At 36.7% G+C, this 18,094-nt stretch overlaps 11 protein-coding genes across 11 annotated transcripts; 3 read left to right on the top strand and 8 right to left on the bottom strand.

Annotated features, from left to right (window-relative positions):
• Positions 1 to 516: 516 nt before the first annotated feature.
• Positions 517 to 1,128, bottom strand: PRCAT00000819001 (HIG1 domain-containing protein; the record flags this gene model as incomplete). Its single annotated transcript, XM_062956736.1, has 1 exon — positions 517 to 1,128. One exon carries the CDS (start codon positions 1,126 to 1,128, stop codon positions 517 to 519), a length of 612 nt encoding a protein of 203 aa, XP_062807648.1.
• A 393-nt stretch (positions 1,129 to 1,521) lies between these two features.
• RVS161 (amphiphysin-like protein) lies at positions 1,522 to 2,319 on the bottom strand (the record flags this gene model as incomplete). Its single annotated transcript, XM_062956735.1, has 1 exon — positions 1,522 to 2,319. One exon carries the CDS (start codon positions 2,317 to 2,319, stop codon positions 1,522 to 1,524), a length of 798 nt encoding a protein of 265 aa, XP_062807647.1.
• A 217-nt stretch (positions 2,320 to 2,536) lies between these two features.
• Positions 2,537 to 2,794, top strand: PRCAT00000817001 (uncharacterized protein; the record flags this gene model as incomplete). The annotated part of the gene is made up of 1 exon (XM_062956734.1): positions 2,537 to 2,794. One exon carries the CDS (start codon positions 2,537 to 2,539, stop codon positions 2,792 to 2,794), a length of 258 nt encoding a protein of 85 aa, XP_062807646.1.
• Positions 2,795 to 3,273: 479 nt separating this feature from the next.
• Positions 3,274 to 4,131, top strand: PRCAT00000816001 (uncharacterized protein; the record flags this gene model as incomplete). Its single annotated transcript, XM_062956732.1, has 1 exon — positions 3,274 to 4,131. The coding sequence occupies one exon, from the start codon at positions 3,274 to 3,276 to the stop codon at positions 4,129 to 4,131; it is 858 nt and encodes a 285-aa protein (XP_062807645.1).
• A 214-nt stretch (positions 4,132 to 4,345) lies between these two features.
• Positions 4,346 to 5,584, bottom strand: PRCAT00000815001 (uncharacterized protein; the record flags this gene model as incomplete). The annotated part of the gene is made up of 1 exon (XM_062956731.1): positions 4,346 to 5,584. The coding sequence occupies one exon, from the start codon at positions 5,582 to 5,584 to the stop codon at positions 4,346 to 4,348; it is 1,239 nt and encodes a 412-aa protein (XP_062807644.1).
• A 106-nt stretch (positions 5,585 to 5,690) lies between these two features.
• Positions 5,691 to 8,048, bottom strand: RAD3 (TFIIH/NER complex ATP-dependent 5'-3' DNA helicase subunit; the record flags this gene model as incomplete). The annotated part of the gene is made up of 1 exon (XM_062956730.1): positions 5,691 to 8,048. One exon carries the CDS (start codon positions 8,046 to 8,048, stop codon positions 5,691 to 5,693), a length of 2,358 nt encoding a protein of 785 aa, XP_062807643.1.
• Positions 8,049 to 8,210: 162 nt separating this feature from the next.
• PRCAT00000813001 (adenylate kinase) lies at positions 8,211 to 8,894 on the bottom strand (the record flags this gene model as incomplete). Its single annotated transcript, XM_062956729.1, has 1 exon — positions 8,211 to 8,894. The coding sequence occupies one exon, from the start codon at positions 8,892 to 8,894 to the stop codon at positions 8,211 to 8,213; it is 684 nt and encodes a 227-aa protein (XP_062807642.1).
• Positions 8,895 to 9,967: 1,073 nt separating this feature from the next.
• PRCAT00000812001 (uncharacterized protein) lies at positions 9,968 to 11,137 on the bottom strand (the record flags this gene model as incomplete). Its single annotated transcript, XM_062956728.1, has 1 exon — positions 9,968 to 11,137. The coding sequence occupies one exon, from the start codon at positions 11,135 to 11,137 to the stop codon at positions 9,968 to 9,970; it is 1,170 nt and encodes a 389-aa protein (XP_062807641.1).
• A 261-nt stretch (positions 11,138 to 11,398) lies between these two features.
• On the bottom strand, positions 11,399 to 13,225 carry SAC7 (Sac7p; the record flags this gene model as incomplete). Its single annotated transcript, XM_062956727.1, has 1 exon — positions 11,399 to 13,225. The coding sequence occupies one exon, from the start codon at positions 13,223 to 13,225 to the stop codon at positions 11,399 to 11,401; it is 1,827 nt and encodes a 608-aa protein (XP_062807640.1).
• Positions 13,226 to 14,051: 826 nt separating this feature from the next.
• RVS167 (amphiphysin) lies at positions 14,052 to 15,482 on the bottom strand (the record flags this gene model as incomplete). The annotated part of the gene is made up of 1 exon (XM_062956726.1): positions 14,052 to 15,482. The coding sequence occupies one exon, from the start codon at positions 15,480 to 15,482 to the stop codon at positions 14,052 to 14,054; it is 1,431 nt and encodes a 476-aa protein (XP_062807639.1).
• Positions 15,483 to 16,470: 988 nt separating this feature from the next.
• PRCAT00000809001 (dioxygenase) lies at positions 16,471 to 17,829 on the top strand (the record flags this gene model as incomplete). Its single annotated transcript, XM_062956725.1, has 1 exon — positions 16,471 to 17,829. One exon carries the CDS (start codon positions 16,471 to 16,473, stop codon positions 17,827 to 17,829), a length of 1,359 nt encoding a protein of 452 aa, XP_062807638.1.
• Between the last annotated feature and the right edge of the window lie 265 nt (positions 17,830 to 18,094).

Genomic DNA, 18,094 nt, shown 5'->3' with positions numbered 1-18,094 from the left:
CCTCACAAAAAATTATGGATCGGTGTTGTGAATACAGACTATGAAAAGAATCTTGAAACACTTTTAAAAGTATTATGAAATCTATATGAAGAGCGACATACTCTTCTGGCATGTCATCTAAATAATGACAGTAGTTAAAGTATATAATAAGAACCACTTGATTCCACCAGGAATAATTGTCAACAACTATTCACAGCTCTCTAAAACATCAAATGATCCAAAAGATCACGACGCCCCGAGTGGCCAGTCTATAAATGAGCAGTATATTGTGCATATATGAGAACTAAATAATAGCCTTATATTAGCCATTACATTCAAAATTTGCAAAATTTTCATGTATTAAATAGTCGGCTCTTCTTGTCTTGAAATAATCACTTCGTTGAAAAAAAAAATCCCTATTTTTATACATCAAGTCCCAAGTCCCACATAATTAGAAGTGATTCATTTGCCTTGAGAGTTCACTATAGATTGTTACTTTTCTATGAATAATTTTAATTTAGTAAAAGCTACAATTGCTTATTGCTGTTTCTCCGCGTGCTTTTTACGTTGTTGCTCTTCTTCTAAAAATTTTTTCCATTCAGGCACTTCGGCTGGCTCTAGTTTCTTCATTTCAGACTCATGAACTGATAATAGAATCGTACCCAATAGCAACACAACGGTGATAGCCTGAGCGATCACTCTAGCTTGCACTGCCTTTTGTGCTGTCGTCATATATTTATCCCTGTTTATAATATGCCATGACCCATACAAAGACGCTGCCCATGTAGTTATAATTATCTTATACTTATTCTCATCAAGCTTCAGTAAAAGCTTTTCAGAAAGTGATAAATTATCCCATTTTTTGATTTGTTCATCTTGAACCTGTTGGATGTAGTCGCTGCGGTATCTAGTTTCATCAAACTTCACAGACCCTTGATCAGCGAAAAATGCTGCTAGTGAAATAGTCGGCATTATCCACATGGCCGTTTTAATAGATGGATTAAACTGACTGAATCTCAAAGGATATCTCCTCTTTACACCTTGTACTAATAGAAAGGAACCTACTAATCCGATCCCAAAACCCTTTGCTCCTTCATAAAGCACAGCATTCCAGTGTGCATTTTTCTCTTCGTCTGAAAGAATCTTCATCTCGATTAATATGTGTTAAATTTACTTCGGTATCTGCTATTCCTATCTAAAATAACTTTGGTAGTTAATCAAACTAATAGAAAAACATCTGGAACTTATATAACTCATCCCGATGAGTAACCCGATATTTGCCGCAACTACTTGTAAATATATGCATGACTGATTACAGTGAGAATAGTCATATATGCGCAAGTTAAGCGAGCCACTTAAATAAATCTCCTAGCTACCCTGTGAAATATTGTATGAAGTGCATACATCTTCTCGACTGATTTCTCTTGGCTTCTACTTTATATCTACTATTGAAATAAGCTTAATTAAAAAAAATTAATTAATGTTTCCTCGTCTTTTCTCCAGCATTTAAATTTATTAAACACCTACTTAAAAAAATATTAATCACTTATGGCCCAATGTAGCGATATTAAGATTGTTCATTTGACCTAATAAGTCATCGATCTTACCATCTAACAAACCGTTGGCGTATTCATCTCTTGATGTTTGCTCTAAATGCTGCTGAACTTGTGCTAATCTTGCATAACCTTCGGTGCAAAATCTTAATTGAATCTTGACCAAACTTTCAAACGATGGATCGTAAAATGGTACTCTCAATGCTATTAATTGTGGCAACTCGCTTTTAAGTTGTTCATTCAATTCCTCAAAAATATCTTTAGCAATTGACAATTCTTTTTCTGCTCTCGGTACTTTTCCCGCATCCTTTGCAGGTTTGTCGATCAATTTTCTGACCTTTGCCTTGCATTGATCGTAATCAATCTTCTTGTGAGATCTCTTCTTTATAGCTTCGTCGATTTCATGGAAATAAGCGGCAAATTTGCCGATTGGATCCAAAATAGTTTCTCTAAATGGCCCATCCATCTGTTTAACAGTCTCTTCATCGAAATCCCTAACAGTCTGTAAATAAATATTTCCAATGTTTGAATATATTGAGGCTCCCTGTTTAGCTTCTTCGTACAAGTTAGATACGATTTCTGCAATTGTAACTTGAGATGCTGTAACTGCTCTTAGTGAATCTAGATAACCCTTCGATGATTTCTGCAAGTTAAGTCCAGCAGTCTTCAATGTTTTGTATCTTCTTTCCTCTACATCAAAGTCTTTATCAATCGTCTTATCAACATCTTTAACGGTAACGGAGGCCCCGGCTCTGCTCACTGCCTTTTTAAATCCTTGCCAAGACATAAGTTAATGTGAAGTGTCTCTTTAAGTCAGCCAAAACCAACGTCTCTAGAAGAGCTGAAACACTGGATGGTTTTTTTTTAGTGAGTTTAGAATTAGTAATCTTGTCTGGCAAGCAAGGGTGGGAAAATGGTTTTCTTGATATCGTGCGCACACTCAATTCTTGGAGTTGATATGCGATCTAGGAAACTCAAGAGTTAGAAGGAAACTCCAAAGCGAAATGAGCAGCGATGTGGAGGTAAAATCAGAAGGCATAAAGAGCAATGATGTGACAGAGGAAGAAAACACAACATCGGCAAGCAATGAAGAATCTAAGCAAGCAAAAATTGACAAAATTCTTTCATTGAAAGAGAAATCAACTACGCTTTTGATGAATGTAAGATATACTAAAGCTTTATGTGATAAATATGAAAATGAAAATCAGTATCTACAAGATTATATCGGAAGCTTGATGCAAAATAACGAACTCAATAAATGAATAAGTGGCCGTTTACATTGCATTCATATTGCATGAAGATTGTATTTACATACCCGTTGGACACGATACACTGTAAAGTCTTTTGGATATGATCATGTTATGGGCTAATCGCTCTCAAATTCTATTTTTTGAAATAGCATTAGTTCTAGATAAATACTTGTGCTGGTTTTCTTTGACTACTTGACTATTAATAACTGCTGCATTTTAGCTTATTCTTTATTTGCATACCATATATTTCTTCTGCGAATAATTCATAATGTATGCTGCCGGCTCGCCATTTGGGTTGGCTATGAAGCTGTAGTAGTCATGGCAAGCGCATCTAAATTATATTTTATGTTTGGGGACATACTGGTAACAGTTTTTATTTGTTCCATTTGTGGACATTTCATATATAGCTTTTTATTAAAACTATCTAATACATTTTGAGCTATGTTTTATCCAACTAGTCCCTACTAATTTCTAAGAGAAGTAGGGATATCATGTATCTGAGCACTAGCAGTAAGCATTGCAACAATAATCAGGAAAACATTTATCATGTCAAGGCACTATCTACACTATCTACAATACAACAACTAGACCCAAAGACGCAGAGATTTGCAAATCTCACTTACTTGAAGCCTTCAATGAACCCTTCAATGAAAGAAAGACGTATCAAAAAGAAAGGATCTTCCATACTTGGTGTCACCTCTTTAAATGAATATCACGAGTCACCGCAGCAAGCACATTGTTCCAATTATATGAACAGTGCATCTCAAAAAAGCGAAATGAAAGATTTCCTTGGTGATATCAATGAAAAGAAAGTTTCTGTATCAGGAAATAGCTCCTGTGTTACCATTGAGAATAAATGTGACGATTTCGTGAAAGTTCGTCGTGAAATGGTTGCGAAAAACAGAATGGAAGTTGGCAAGAGGTTCAGCACTGGTAATCCTCATTTACCGAAGAGCAAAAAGGCTGGGGGAGAAGTTAATTATAGGTTAAGACGTAAAGAGGAACAACAATGTTTTGAAGACTTTGAGGAAGAAAATTCAAACAATTTTCAAAAAGACACATTTAAGTTGAGAAAATCCAAAAATTGCTTATTACAACCAAAATTTTATCCTACTTTAGTATCAGAACATCTTTTCCCAGTAATAGAAGTACAAATTTTGCCTCACATGACAGGTCCCTTGCCGGAGAATAATATCGACTTAAATTTGTCTCTTCTAGCTTCTCTTCCTAAGCGCGATGCAACAGCTCCTCTCAGCACTATTCACGATATTTTTGAAAAAACTGACAACGATGATGCCGTTCTTTTAAAATATTTGACAAATGAGATTGATGCATTGGAAATTGAATAGTTTGTTATACAGAGTGGCTTTTTCCAAATTAATCTAAGTTAGTCTTTTTTTTTTTTCGTCAAGAAAACAGTTTGAATTCTGTGTTCAAGAATATTCGACAAGTCAAGAATTTGAACACAGCTGTACAAATAAGTGAAATAGATGAAGATAAAATAAGGAGGACTTTTGATTTGATATTTTTTGGTATTATGGTCTAATATGACTATATAAATCGCTATATAATATTTTTCTTGAATTGATAATTGAAGGGATCGGGAAACCCAGTCAAAATGAAGCCTGATCTATTCTCATTGGTAATTCTTTTGAGAGTATCTCTTGTTATTTCTTGTTTTGTCCAAGTTTTAATCTTCCTTGCTAATAATGAAGAAATATAAAGAGAACAACCAGACCATGATCCTAAAGAAACATTAACCTCAAGTTCTTTAGTTGTCATGTATCTTCGAAGTTCTTGCATCATTCTCGATTTGAAACCGGGTATATGTGAAATACCCCCAGTTATTATGATATTCTTAAGTAAAGATTTACGGTAATCGATGGGGGCCGTATCTATCATAACGCGGACACTATCTAATATCTTTTTGTCATCAAAGAAGATGGACTCAACTACTTCGTAGCGTAGTCTACTTGGAATAAATACGTCTTCCATTATTTCAAAGTTCGAATTAACAGGAATCTTATCGTCATCGGACCTGACGTAAACCGCATTAACTATGAAGGACTCAATAATATCGAATAAGTTCTTGCTGTTTAATAGAATACTGTTCACTTGATCACAATTAAGCTCTAGTAATCTTTCAATGAACTTGAAATGTAACATAAGACCGGAGCAGCTATCGACTATCATTTCTGACTTAAATAAGAACATATCCATAACAGCTGAGATAGAGCTCAAATCCCATCCAAAATTAAGGACGAGCCCCGAAAAAGCATTGCTTCCAATAATGGATAGCAATGGCTCTGAAATGAATGATACAGACTTAACCTTGATATTGTTCAAAAGAATGTTTGATAGCTTAAATTTGTTTACTAATGAATAAAACGGATCAACCACTATCACTTTCAAATTTTTTGGCAGACTTACTAGTTTCTCACATATCACTCGTTTAACCATTCCAATGAGAATAAGTTCAACAGTTGGGCTAATTTCCTCTCTATTAATATGTATCCAGTTATTCAAGTTTTCGTTATATATCACAGACATTTGTTTAATTGTGTCTTCCTTCATGTAGCTTGAAATGATATCAGATTTCTGTAATTCGGTTAATGATGAATCCAGAATATTATAATAGGGGGGCAACTCTATGGTTTTGCTACCGCTTGACTTAAAATCTGAGCTGGTTGAAAGGACAGCAATGGGGTTTGGTTCTCCAGCAAACCCAGCTCTAATGAATCTAGATCCTATATCAATGACCACAGGGTAATACTCTCCCTTTTTATGTTTAGATAGCGACATGAATACATCTATGTAACTATAAGGTTCTCATGCTTGAACGTGCTTATAAACTAGTCAAAATTATATTTATTTATACGCGAATTTATATAATAAATTTCAAAAAAATTCATAATAACTCGAGTTCTTCATCATCAATATCCATGAAGTCATCAGCGATCTCTTCTTGAGCTTTATTCTTCTCATTTTGAAGTTCATACTTGACATTATGCTCCTTCTGAAATTTCAATAACTGTTCTAAGTTCCAAACAGACACGCCTTCCTGATCTTTAGGATTTGTTGGTTGAGCTAAGTTTCTCAAAAACTTAACCGCATTAGCCAAAGCCATATCCGTAGATAAATTAGTATCAGAATCATATAATGCCTGAGCAATCCACTTTGGCAACTGGCTCTTCTTCCTAGAAAATCTTCGATCTGCTAGCACCATAATTCCGTAGTCATCTTTCCCTCTCAAAACCCTTCCTAAACACTGGGCTGCATGCCTCATAGCATCGAAAGAAAGAAAATCATTTTCCCTTATTTGATAGTGATCTCTTAGGAATTCTAAACGAGCTTTCAATATTCTTGATTCCGTGTATTGAAACGGAATACCAATCATCAATACTGTTCTACCATAGTGATGATCAAAATCGATTCCTTCTGAAACCTTACCACGAGCAACAGAAAGTAACACTGCCCCTCTTCCATTGGAACAAGCGTTTCTATAAGTTTCCAATGCTAATGACGTCTCCTGTGCATCAGGTGTCTCAACCAAAATTAATTTGTGCTTCCAAACCTCATCTAGAACTCCCATCGTTTGCCACATCGATATGATAGATTCCATGTACAAATAGGACGGAAAGAAGACAACCATTCCATCTGGCGTGATCTTAGCAAACTCTATTAACAAAGAACCATAATTACGAACGACAGATGGATCATTACGGATTTCGAACCTTGATGATATTGAAACCTGATCCGAACCTTTCGTTACAATCATGGGTAAAAAAGATCGCTTCGCCAATGTCATTGTATATGACTCTTGAATGACTGTTTGGAAATTAAGCATTTTAGGGTACATATCCAAGGGGGAAATAGTTCCAGATGTAATGATGACGGATGAAAATCGATCAAATACCGGTTTTATAGCTATTGATGCATCTAAGCAAGTGAAATGCAAGATGGGGTTCGGGACGCTAGCTCCTTCAGTTTCAAATGGTTCTAAAATTAACTGAAAACCAGATTCGTACGTTGATACTAAGGTAGCAAAAGTTGCTATATCCTTCAATGCGGTGAAATCTTCGATATCTGACAATTCAAGGGTCCTAACAAGTAAAGACAATCTCTCCGAGCAAAATCTTAAGGGTTTTTTGTCAATAAAAGTTAGTTCTTTTAAATGTTGAAGAAAACTTATTGGCGTCTCACTAATAACATGCAACACTTTCATTCTAGTCTTCAAATATTCTATAAAACGTTTCAAAAATGAAATGAAGTGCTCAGCTTTTCTTATGTTCCCTGGAATAGCTTCGTCCAAGAGGTCCTGCGGCAAAGTTGGATTGCTCATAAATAATTCCTCGTTTCTTGCTATTTCGGCTTCTCTCAAGCCTTCCACTAGTTTCTCGTATTCATTCTGTAGCCTTTCACTATCTTGAGTCTTCATATCATTCACAGCAACATTTAGCTTACCAACACCCTTAGTGGCACGTTTAAGAGTATCATCCGTCAAATCTAGCGACAAGGACTCAATGCAGACATTATCAATATTGTGAGCCTCATCAAAAATGACAATACTGTCTTTTGATAATTCTCTCGATACTCGTTCAGCTATCTTTGGATCCAATAAATAATGATAAGAATAAATGATAATATTACAGAATGGAATCATTCTTCTTACTGTGAAATATGGACAAGTTCCCTTTGATTTGCAATATTTCACTAACGCATCAAAGGAATATACTCCCTCAGGAATCAAGTTATGCTGCTCATAGTTATATAATTCTTCATGAAAACTACACAAACTGTTTTCAGGAGTTGGTTCCACTTGGCCCTTTTCAATTTTTTCCTTTAGTTGTCCGTTTGTTATGCGCCTACACTTCTCATCCACAACGACCCCTTTTCGTTCTTTTGAGATTAGTGGATTTAAGCATAAATTCTTTCTACTTGTCAATCCTAATCCTCTGAAGTCTTCCACATATCCTAATTCATCAGTTCTGTACTCCATTAGCTTATGCAACTCAATCAACGCTTTTTCTATTTCTGACATCGTACGAGAACAGTAGACAATCTTTCTATGCTCTGGATAATGCATCTGGTATGCTACCGTTAGCGATAATAAAGAAATGGTCTTACCTGTACCTGAAGGCATTTCTAATATACAATTTCCACCAACATCTAATGTCTTCTTTATATCACACATATAAGCATACTGCTCAGGATATATCCTAGCATAAGGAAATAGAACAGGTAAATCATCGATGAAAAACTTCATTACAATGAACCGATATTGATGGCAATGAATTTTAATCTAAAATTGAATAATTTGCGATATAAAAAGAAGACTCGAAAAAACTGAATCAAGAAACTACGACAGGCAAATATAGCAAAGAGCAAAATATTAATTTGCTGAAATCTAATGTATTTAATGTTATGTTCATTTGCAGAATTTATCTATCACCATCTTTCTTATTTTTGGGAAAATAATATCAGAGGTGGCACCAGATACAACTTCTAATATGCCTTTATCTGAATAAAACTTTCTCAAAGGCTTAATCTCGGTATTGTAAAGATCAAGCCTTTTCTGAAAGACTTCAGCAGTATCGTCGACCCTTTTTGACAATGGCTCCCCAGTAACGTCATCTTTAAAAGGAATCTTTGGAGGATTATAGTCTAAGTTATAAACTCTTCCACTGGGGATATGAACCCACCTCGCTTCAATTCTTTGTAAAATAACCTTCTGATCAACATCTAGCTCTATTACAAGGTTTAGACTCGAATTTGATTTGCTCAACACTTTATCTAGGGCATCCGCCTGATTTATGGTTCTGGGAAACCCGTCGAGCAACCAGCTGGCATCCTTGTGAAGCCAACTAGATGCATTCAATTGATGCGTTATTAAGCTCACCATTACGCTATCAGGTACCAATTGTCCCTTTTCAATGTAACTTGAAGCTTTTTTACCAAGATCAGTGGCCAACGAGATCTGAGTTCGCAAGACATCTCCCGACGATAGGGAATTGAGAGTAGGAAATTGTTTAAGTAACCTCGAAGTTTGAGTTCCCTTTCCAGATCCCGGTGCACCCAAAAGCAATACTCTTAAGGGCCGGACAAGTGACATGTTCTTTCACTGTAAAATACTTTTTTACCCTTCCAATTTGTTTCTTAAATTGTTTATTATAAATTCGTATTTTTACTCACAAGACTACCCCGGCTCGAAATCAAACCTCTACTTGGAAGAGATAAACGTAATCTGGGGTATCTAGCATGAAATACACCACAAGAAAACCAAGACAATTGACAATGAAGAAGAGCTACATTTATTATTAAACACCCTATCAAGTTTATTAAAAGAATTGAAAACAAAAATCCATATAGAAAAAGCTATTTATGATCTTCTAAGTTTGCACGAATCACGCCAGCATATGTTTTCGTGAAGAAGTAAAATAGCACCAATGAAACGCATTAGAAAAAGGATCTGAACCTAAAAGTAGTCAGTTATATACGCCTATTACCGTAAGTTGCTAGAGAAGGAGTTAACTCGGGGTATTCTGAGTACTATGATTTTAGATCATACAATCACACAGAGATGTGGATAACAGCCTGGACGATAGCCTCTTTGGTCCTTGTTCCCTTGAGATTTCTTAGAATTGTTGTTGTTATTGTTGTTGTTTTGTTGTGCAGCCATTTTAAAGTAATGATTCTTTGTAATGAAGTAAGCATCAACCATAAAAACTAGGCCATCAAGCGTTTATATATTACAAGAATTTCACTCAGCCATTAATTAGGGGCCATTTCATGTTATCCCTTCGAAGTGCCAGTGGAAACGATTAATAAACATCAAGGCGGCTCAGACTTTTAGTGATGTTGTCGAGCTAGTTGCACTTTCCCGATTCGATTATGTCAATGTCACAAGTGTTGCGAAAACCAGACAACGTAAAATTGGTGGTTATCAATTGACTCAAAACAGTATGGAAGTTGTGTCAAAAACTCCCTTGTTGCACTGAGAATTATTCTTGTCACTTCCTTTAAATGGCTTGACAATACATAATATTACTATTTTAGCGTCCTTAACTTAAGTATGCGTCTTCATATAGAAGAAATGAGAAATAACCTTGAAGTCTTGTTAATTTTATTATAATACACAGCTAAGCTACCTAAAGTGCCCAGACAACAGAGTACATAAACTTTATCTTATTCTTCGTCTTCGTCCGAATCCACAATTCTTCTTCTTTTCCTAGCTAGCCTAGAAGCTTCTTCATCTGATCCCACTTCTTTCAGTGATGCATCCTCGTGGTACTTCGCAGCTCCTTCTTCCTTTAGTTGCCTTAATCTTTCAGCCCCTCTTTCTGCATCTTCTTCATTCTCACTTTCAAGTTCCTCCTGGTCATCGCCATCTTCTACTTCCTCCTCTTCCTCTTCATCGTTGGCTATGAAATCGTCTTCCTCGTCATACTCGTCATTACCATAAGTTCTTGCAAACCTTTCGTATGTGGTCTCATCATAGCCATTTCCACCTGCGCCTGTAACAGGACTATTTGTCCGTTCGAGACGCTCTTCTTGTAATCTCCTCTTCAGCTCAATTTGTCTCTTTAATTTAAGTGACTTCCTTTCATTTTCATCTGCCAATCTTTGTTTCAACAATGGATCATCTTTTGTTATTGTATTCAAAATTTTATCCTTCTTCTGAATACTCTTGACTGCTTGAGTCAACTTTCTATGTGTCGAAGTAAATGTCGATGCCGGTATCAAGTTTACTGACTTGTTTATAGCTGTGTCACATTGCAAAATCTCCAAGCTTTCATGTGACCTTACCAAGTACTGATCAGACAAGGGCTGTTGCTTATAATCAAAGAACTCACTTCCAATCTTAAGAGAAATGGTGCCATCGTCCCATTGAACAAAGTGAGCATTTGACTGTTTAATGATCTCATCATTTCCACTATTAGAATACCTCCATCTGATGGTATTTTCATTCATCAATTTTTCTGCGATTAACTCATCTTTAATCTGTTTAGATGTCAAAGAAGATTGCGACCTTTCTGCTGCAGTTTGGGTCAATCTATCCTTAAATTCATTGGCATCGAATGGATGTGCATCAATATTCAAGAAAACCGGTAACTTGAGAACATAAGTATCACTTTCGACCTCATTTGCCATTGCATGACGTGGCAAAGATAAATCTGAGCTTCTTATCTCTTTAAGCTCTTCTTCTGACTGATCTCCTTCTTCGTCACTTTCGATTTCGACTCCTTCAGATTTCGCTTCTCTCACTTGCTCTTCAGGTTCACCCTCATCCCCAAACAAGTCATCCACTTCTTCACTTAAGTTAGGGTTGGCATTACTTTCCTCTCCATCTGACATTTTAGCTCTAAATCGTTAGCCAAATGCTTCTTTTATTCTGTTATTTTTTGTTAATTTACGTCGCAGGTGAGCCTGTAACTGAAAAATTCAAGACCAGTCTACTCGGTAATTGCACAGAAATTTTATAGAGACATGATTAACATTATTTCATTTAATACAGCGATAGAAAAGAAGATAGGAATTGAAGATACAGTCTATAAACTCACAAACTTAAATATACACATCACATAATATCAATATATAATAATCTTACACTATTCGTTACATTTCTTTTGCATCAGATGTAGGCTTGGACACCACGATGGCTACATTAGGATTAACTTCCACGGCTGGGATTGAAATATCACTCGGTTTGGATTCAGATCCATCTGAATTTTTACCATTGGGTGTATCCTGATCTCCTAGAGTCAATTTGTCAATATTGGCACTGTCCAAGTCAAGATTATCAACCTCATTATCGTCATCTGTTATTTCAAAGTCATTATCGGAATCAAGCATTAATATTTTCTTAGTTCCAGAATTGCGTTGATAGCCAATCAAATCATCATGATTGTTGGACGAGGATAATGACTTACTGTGATGTCTTTTGAATGGAGGAAGTTTTGGTTTGTTCAAAATTTCACTTGAGCCTACCTCAAGCGGAGTAGTACTCGTCGACGTAGTGGTGCTTTGATTTGTCGTTTCTTCACTTGTTTGCGGCTGCATTTTGCTTTCTAACAGCTCTGGTGGCATGTTTTGTGGATTTTGGTTTGGGAGTAACTTGTAAGCGTATCGTATCAAGAATTCGACGACGGATTGAGATAATGCATATTCTATTGGATCCATATCATGATCTGGATGAGACAAAATTGAAGGCTGAAAAATAGCTGCCAAATTTCTAGATGACATTAAATTTTCGGCAGAATTATTTTGAACCATGGCTAGCAAATCCAAAATATAAAATAATAATTGCTTTGAAAGAATTGGTAAGTCATTATCTACCATTTCCTTATATTCATTTATAGCATCATAAACGTCTCGGGTTAACTTTTTATAATTTTTTGCTTTTCTTACAGATTTTTTGTTCTTATCGGCTTTGGTAGAATCCGCACATATGAGTGACTCTTCTTGTTGTGAATCACCATTCTTGGCCTGCTGAGGATCACTACGAGGTGAGTTTGAGGAAGCAGAGGTATTCCAACGTCCCATATTTGCCTCTGTTAGCGGTTGCGCTTCCAGTGTATCTAGTAATTCATTCAGTGAATCAGGATGACTTAACGCTGTAACCTCTTGGTCAGAAGAAGCATTTGATGGCCCTTTTATTGAAGTAGGTATACTTTTGTTTGGGTTCTCTGCCTTGTATTTCATGTAATTTATTATTCTTGGTCTCTTTCTTAATGCATCCCTGAATTCTTCATACATGTCCAATGGTATTAAAGGCTCCGGTAATGAATTCAAGTAGCGTCTTAATATCGACGCTGCATCGTGAACAGTATATCCATCCCAATTCAATTTTTTACCGAAATCCGGGGGTGAGTTGAAAATTATTTGAAGCTCTTTAAGTCTCTTCGATGAACCCCCTACTCTAAAGATACCTTCTACCTTAAGACCATGTGCTTTTAAATAGAGGCCGCATTTAGCAACCACTATAGGAATTTCACCGTATTGAAGAACATGGTTCCCTTTATCATTATTTAAAATTGATATTTTGGCTGACGCTTGATGGATAGCATCTTCCAACGGAAGACCAAAATATTTGCTGTTTTCGTCAACGACGGCATTACTCTGAAAGAAAGAATCCCTATGCTGTCTTATACTAGAGCTTTTATCTGACTGATTGAAAGAATTCGATCGCTGCCTGCTTACATTATTTGTGGATCTCGACTTATGGTGTAACAAAGGTCTGAGAAACTCTTGATGAGGGTTTGAATGTGAGTGTGGCAGCGTAAGGGGGTATAAATTCGTTGATTTCGTAGGCGATGGATTGCTGTTCTCGTTGTCTGATAATACGTCGTCGACACTTTCATTTGACGTTAAATTACCCTTCTTTAAGTTCTTCACCCACCCAAATATCGAACTGCGGTTCGTGGGTGACAGCGAATGACTCATAGTTATATGGGCGATTGTTTAGTTCACTATGACACTTAGCTGTCTTTATAGCACTTGAAATATTTTGCCTTGTTGATTAAAAAGAAAGGGAAAAAGAAAACAGGTTGTTTTGTTTGTGAGGTACTCTAAATTTTATCTCAGCTTTTTGTCGAATTTGAGCAATGAAATTGATCAACTACACCAAGTTAATCAGACTGATTCCATAAATTTAACCTCTGGCTGGATTATCTTGCTGTGAGTGTCCAGAATCTGTAAATGTGTTTCGATGTATCAATCACCGCAGTTTGTAGGATTATTAGATAATTTAACACTCACTCGAGCACACATAAATGGACAACAATAACTGAAAGGAGGAGTAATACTAGAAATAAACTGAATGAGGGTTACAAACGTCCTAATTGAAGTTTCGAAGATAAATCTGCAAATACAGGCAGTATATAGAGAGTTGCTCAAGATATAGATTAAAAATAGCGTGGCCTTGTTTACTTGTGCCAGTTGCTGCCTCTTATTAAAGCCATGTCCCAGGGGCGGGAATTAACTGATGACTGTTTATGAGCCACGTCCTCGCTAAAATGTCGCCTGGCGCAGCACGCAAAAAAAAAGTATCTAATTTGATTACTGTGTTGCCTATGCCTAGCCCATCCTCTAGATGATGCATGACAGTAGAGAACTAAATAGGACGAGGCTAATCAGGTCACCTGAAACGTCAATAGTAGAGATCTTGAGAGAAATGTAGAAATCTAGAACTACATCGGAACAAACTTGGAGAAGTTACCCGATTGAATATTAATAGAACATTTTAACTACTGTATTAATTACGTGTTTATTAGTTTAACTTAACGTAATTTCCTGGAAAAACTCCAGTCTGACCATTATATCTTCCTGTCCACCAGCCATTTGCATCGGTAGTCCTATCGATAACTTCAATTACGGCACCAGCACTAAAAGACAAATCCTCTTGGGCTTGAGCAGCGTAATCGTACAATGCAGTACAAGTCTGCGCGCCAGCAGTAGAAGGTGTAACGGGCATGCCTCCTGGAACTGGAGTGCTGGCAATTGGGGAAGTTATCGCGGAGCCATAAGAAGAAGGAGAAGCGGCGGAAGGTGCTGCACCGTATCCAGTCGATATCGGAGTCGGTGCTTGGCCATACGCTCCATACGTGGGAGATGTCGCTCCTGTTGGCTGTCCGTAAGCCGTTTTCTGATCGTATACAGGTTGTTGACCGTATGCTGGTTGCTGCTGGCCATATGCTGGCTGCTGCTGGCCGTATGCTGTTTGCTGTTGACCATATGCTGGTTGCTGGCCGTACTGAGGAGAGCCTGGACTGTAGGGTGGGAGCAGTTCATGAGTCGAGGTGGGACTCAGTGCATTCATGAGGGCATGACGCCTCTTCGTGGCTTCTAATTTAGACTTTGCATGTCCTACCTTGAAGTGTGTAATACCAATAGCATCAGTCTGTTCTTCTATATTTCCCTTCTTGAAATGATAGGATTCAACGACGTCCGCCGAAAGATCTCCAAAGTAAGGGATTTTTAATTCCTCCATTCTATTATACAATGTGTAAAAAATGTTCAACTGCATGTAATAGAAACTGACAAATAAGGGCTTTATGAAATCGGATTGCATTTGGAACAACACTGGAAGTTCTTGCTTTAACATTTCATTGTAATAATCATACTCTTCTTGGGCAATCTGAACTTCGGCCTCAGCACTGTACATTTTCTCCTCATCTTTGGGGGTTCTCTCTTTCTTTTCTTCGTATTTTTTATAGGTTCTCTTCCGACGATCCAAATCTACTTGTTTATGATCCCTTTTAGTGGCCATTTTTCTGATAGATTGAATAACCTTCAAGAGCTCCTGTGCCGGGTCCACAATTCTTTTCTCAATGAGCTCCAAATCAGGTTGTAGTTGGTCTTTCAAACCTTTAACCACTTCTCTGTACAGCTCCGAGGCTTCAATACCATCTGGATTGTCTTCAGGTACTGTAGCGTTAGGGTCTGACAATCGTCCACTAATAGGTTTATATATCTCTTCTATGGCATTGGAAAAGTCAATTTGGAAGTCAAGAACACCATTCATAGCAGAAAAATACCTCTTAGACTCTTCACTCAACTTCTTTGTTTCCGTCTCCAATTCCTTGAATCTCCTCTCAGCATCAGCATATACTGGATCCTGGGTAATTTCCCCCATATTCATTTTCTGACGGAAATTCTGTGGAGCCCTTACAATGGACTTCTTGATTCCTTTGAAAGACATCTTGCTAGTTTCTATTATATACTACAATGACCAATTGGTGAACGGACAAGCTGATCCCTGCTATCAAACAACTAATAACAAGTTTCATTCGTTTGTTAAGGAGCTGAAAGAGGGCAACCTATAGGTCGTGTCATGGTCGATATCAATTTTGTGACCAGTAATGTGCTGCTTTACTACTATCACCGAGTTGCAATCTTGAGTTCAAAGATTAAAGAAATGAACTAAGATATGGTAATAATTGACTAAATATACTATTACGATTAGAGTCAACTAATTGTGAAAAACAAAACTTTCAGATAATGGTTTGACTCGAATTTATCAGCAAAGGTTCAACACATTAATATACTTAATAGATGGGCCATTTACATGGGGCACCACAAGAATCCTTTTAGAGCGATATGAAAGTGTTTTAAAGACAGAAATAAGAAACATTATTGTAGACGTAAATAGTTATGTATTTGTCTCAAGTATTAGATACACTTGAATATTATTTCCAAATTTTGCAGCTTTGTTCAAAATTATGCAAAATAGACGAAACAAACATAAAGGTATAAAGAACTGAAATTACAATTCATAAATTAGCAAATAATGTCAAACATACTCAATTGAAAATTGAAGAGCTTTTGATTACTTCAAGGATTTGAATTCTACGGCCAAAGGTTAATGCCATTTTCCCCACAGAATAGGTGAATAAACATTCCCTTTTAACTTACAAATGTGGTCAAAATAACTAAAATTGCTTCATATTTGACTTACCGAACAGTATGACTACCAAGAGCAAGCGGAGATAATACGCCTAGATCCCAAAATAAATTCTTATATCATACTCTGCGGATTTGACGGCTGAGTTGATAGGTCATGTATGCTCCGATGATATTGATCACGAGACTTGGCAGCATTTTTTTTTTTCTAGATGCCTAGAGAGCCGAGCTCGCTCTACGGTTATAAATCACATCTTTAGTGACATAATTTTCAGAAAGAGAACGATATGCTTGAGATTCCTAAAATGAGGGACTATGACGTCTCTTCGAAGACAGGATTCTTACCTTCGGAGTTGCCGCTTTGCAGACTTCCTCAAGAATACTTCAAGGTGTGGGAAGATTTAGTAAATAACTTACCATCATTAATATTGACAAGACAGATCCGGAGATTAGTGGATGAAAAATTGAAAGTTTTAAGCACCAAAGAATTACAGGGCGTAAGACAGTATCGTAGGGCATATCAGATACTTAGCTTTCTTGCACATGCTTACATATGGGGTGAAGAGCCAACGATTAATAGACTTCCAGAACAAATTGCAAAACCTTTGATAGAAGTGGCAGATGTATTGGAATTGCCTCCCGTTGCAACTTATTCTAGTTTATGTTTATGGAATTTTAAGGAGATCATGCCAACCGAGGATGGAGAAGAGTTTTGGGATTTGAACAATTTGACGACAATCAATACTTTCACAGGCTCAATAGATGAAAGTTGGTTTTACTTGGTCAGTGTTTTCTTTGAATATAAAGGTGCATATGCTATGAAAACTGGACTTGAGGTTATTGAAAGTGTGCTTGAAGATGATGTTGAAAAAGTAACGAACAATTTACAAAAATTAGCTGAACTGATCGATCATTTGGGTTCCATTATGATGAAAATGGAAGAAATGTGTGATCCTCATATCTTCTACTTTAGAATTAGACCTTTCTTAGCTGGCTGGAAGAATATGGCAGACTTTGGACTAGACAAGGATGGGGTGATATACGGTACTGAGACGATACCAAGATCATATGCTGGTGGATCTAATGGACAAAGTTCTTTAATTCAATTTTTGGATATTTTGTTAGACGTGAATCATTATTCAACTGGTGAGAGGCCATTGCCTCATCAGCTTCGGACTCTGGCCGAGGGGTCTAAGAGCAGTTTCCCAGAAGAAATGAGGTCTTATATGCCTGGTCCTCACAGAAAATTTCTAGAGAGATTAGAGGAGATATCCAACATCAGAGAATACGTTTTGGCCCACAAGGACACTTGCAGTGAGATGACTTTGAGTTACGATGCATGTTTAGCAATGATGAAGCTGTTTAGAGATAAGCATATTCAAATTGTTACACGTTATATTGTATTGCAGGCCAAACAAAGTACAAGGATGGGTTCAACTTCAACTCTTAGATCGGGCTTAGCGAAGCACAGAAAGAATTCCATGGAAGAGGAAAGAGGAACTGGAGGAACAGCTTTATTACCGTTTTTGAAGCAATGCAGAGATGAAACTGGTGACCCTGCAGCTGGTAACTGGGGTAAGAGGATTCTCAGTGACGGTGTAATGAGATTAAAATATTCTAAACCAAGTTATATCAACGAAGACTAACTTATACAAAATTTATTTCATTATATTACCTTTAAAATGACATTTTATGATCTTGATTTGCAATGAAGTAGTTATGCGGGCTCTTTTAGAGTATAATAACCAAAATTTTTTTTTTTTGTTCAATTTTTTTTTGATAGCTCTTAGAATAGATATTAGATCCTATCAAAAGAAACTTTAATTAATGTAGAAGACCATTACAGTTGGAATTTTCTTTATCCCTTTTCCCTCTGAATCTTATCATCAAGATATCGAGTGACTCACTGAA

This window comes from Priceomyces carsonii (genome assembly GCF_900007245.1).
Source record: "Priceomyces carsonii strain CBS4050 genome assembly, scaffold: Debaryomyces_carsonii_scaffold_1, whole genome shotgun sequence".
Taxonomy (NCBI): domain Eukaryota; kingdom Fungi; phylum Ascomycota; class Pichiomycetes; order Serinales; family Debaryomycetaceae; genus Priceomyces; species Priceomyces carsonii.
Note: the sequence above shows the minus strand (reverse complement) of the source record. Positions and strands in the feature narration are given on the sequence as shown.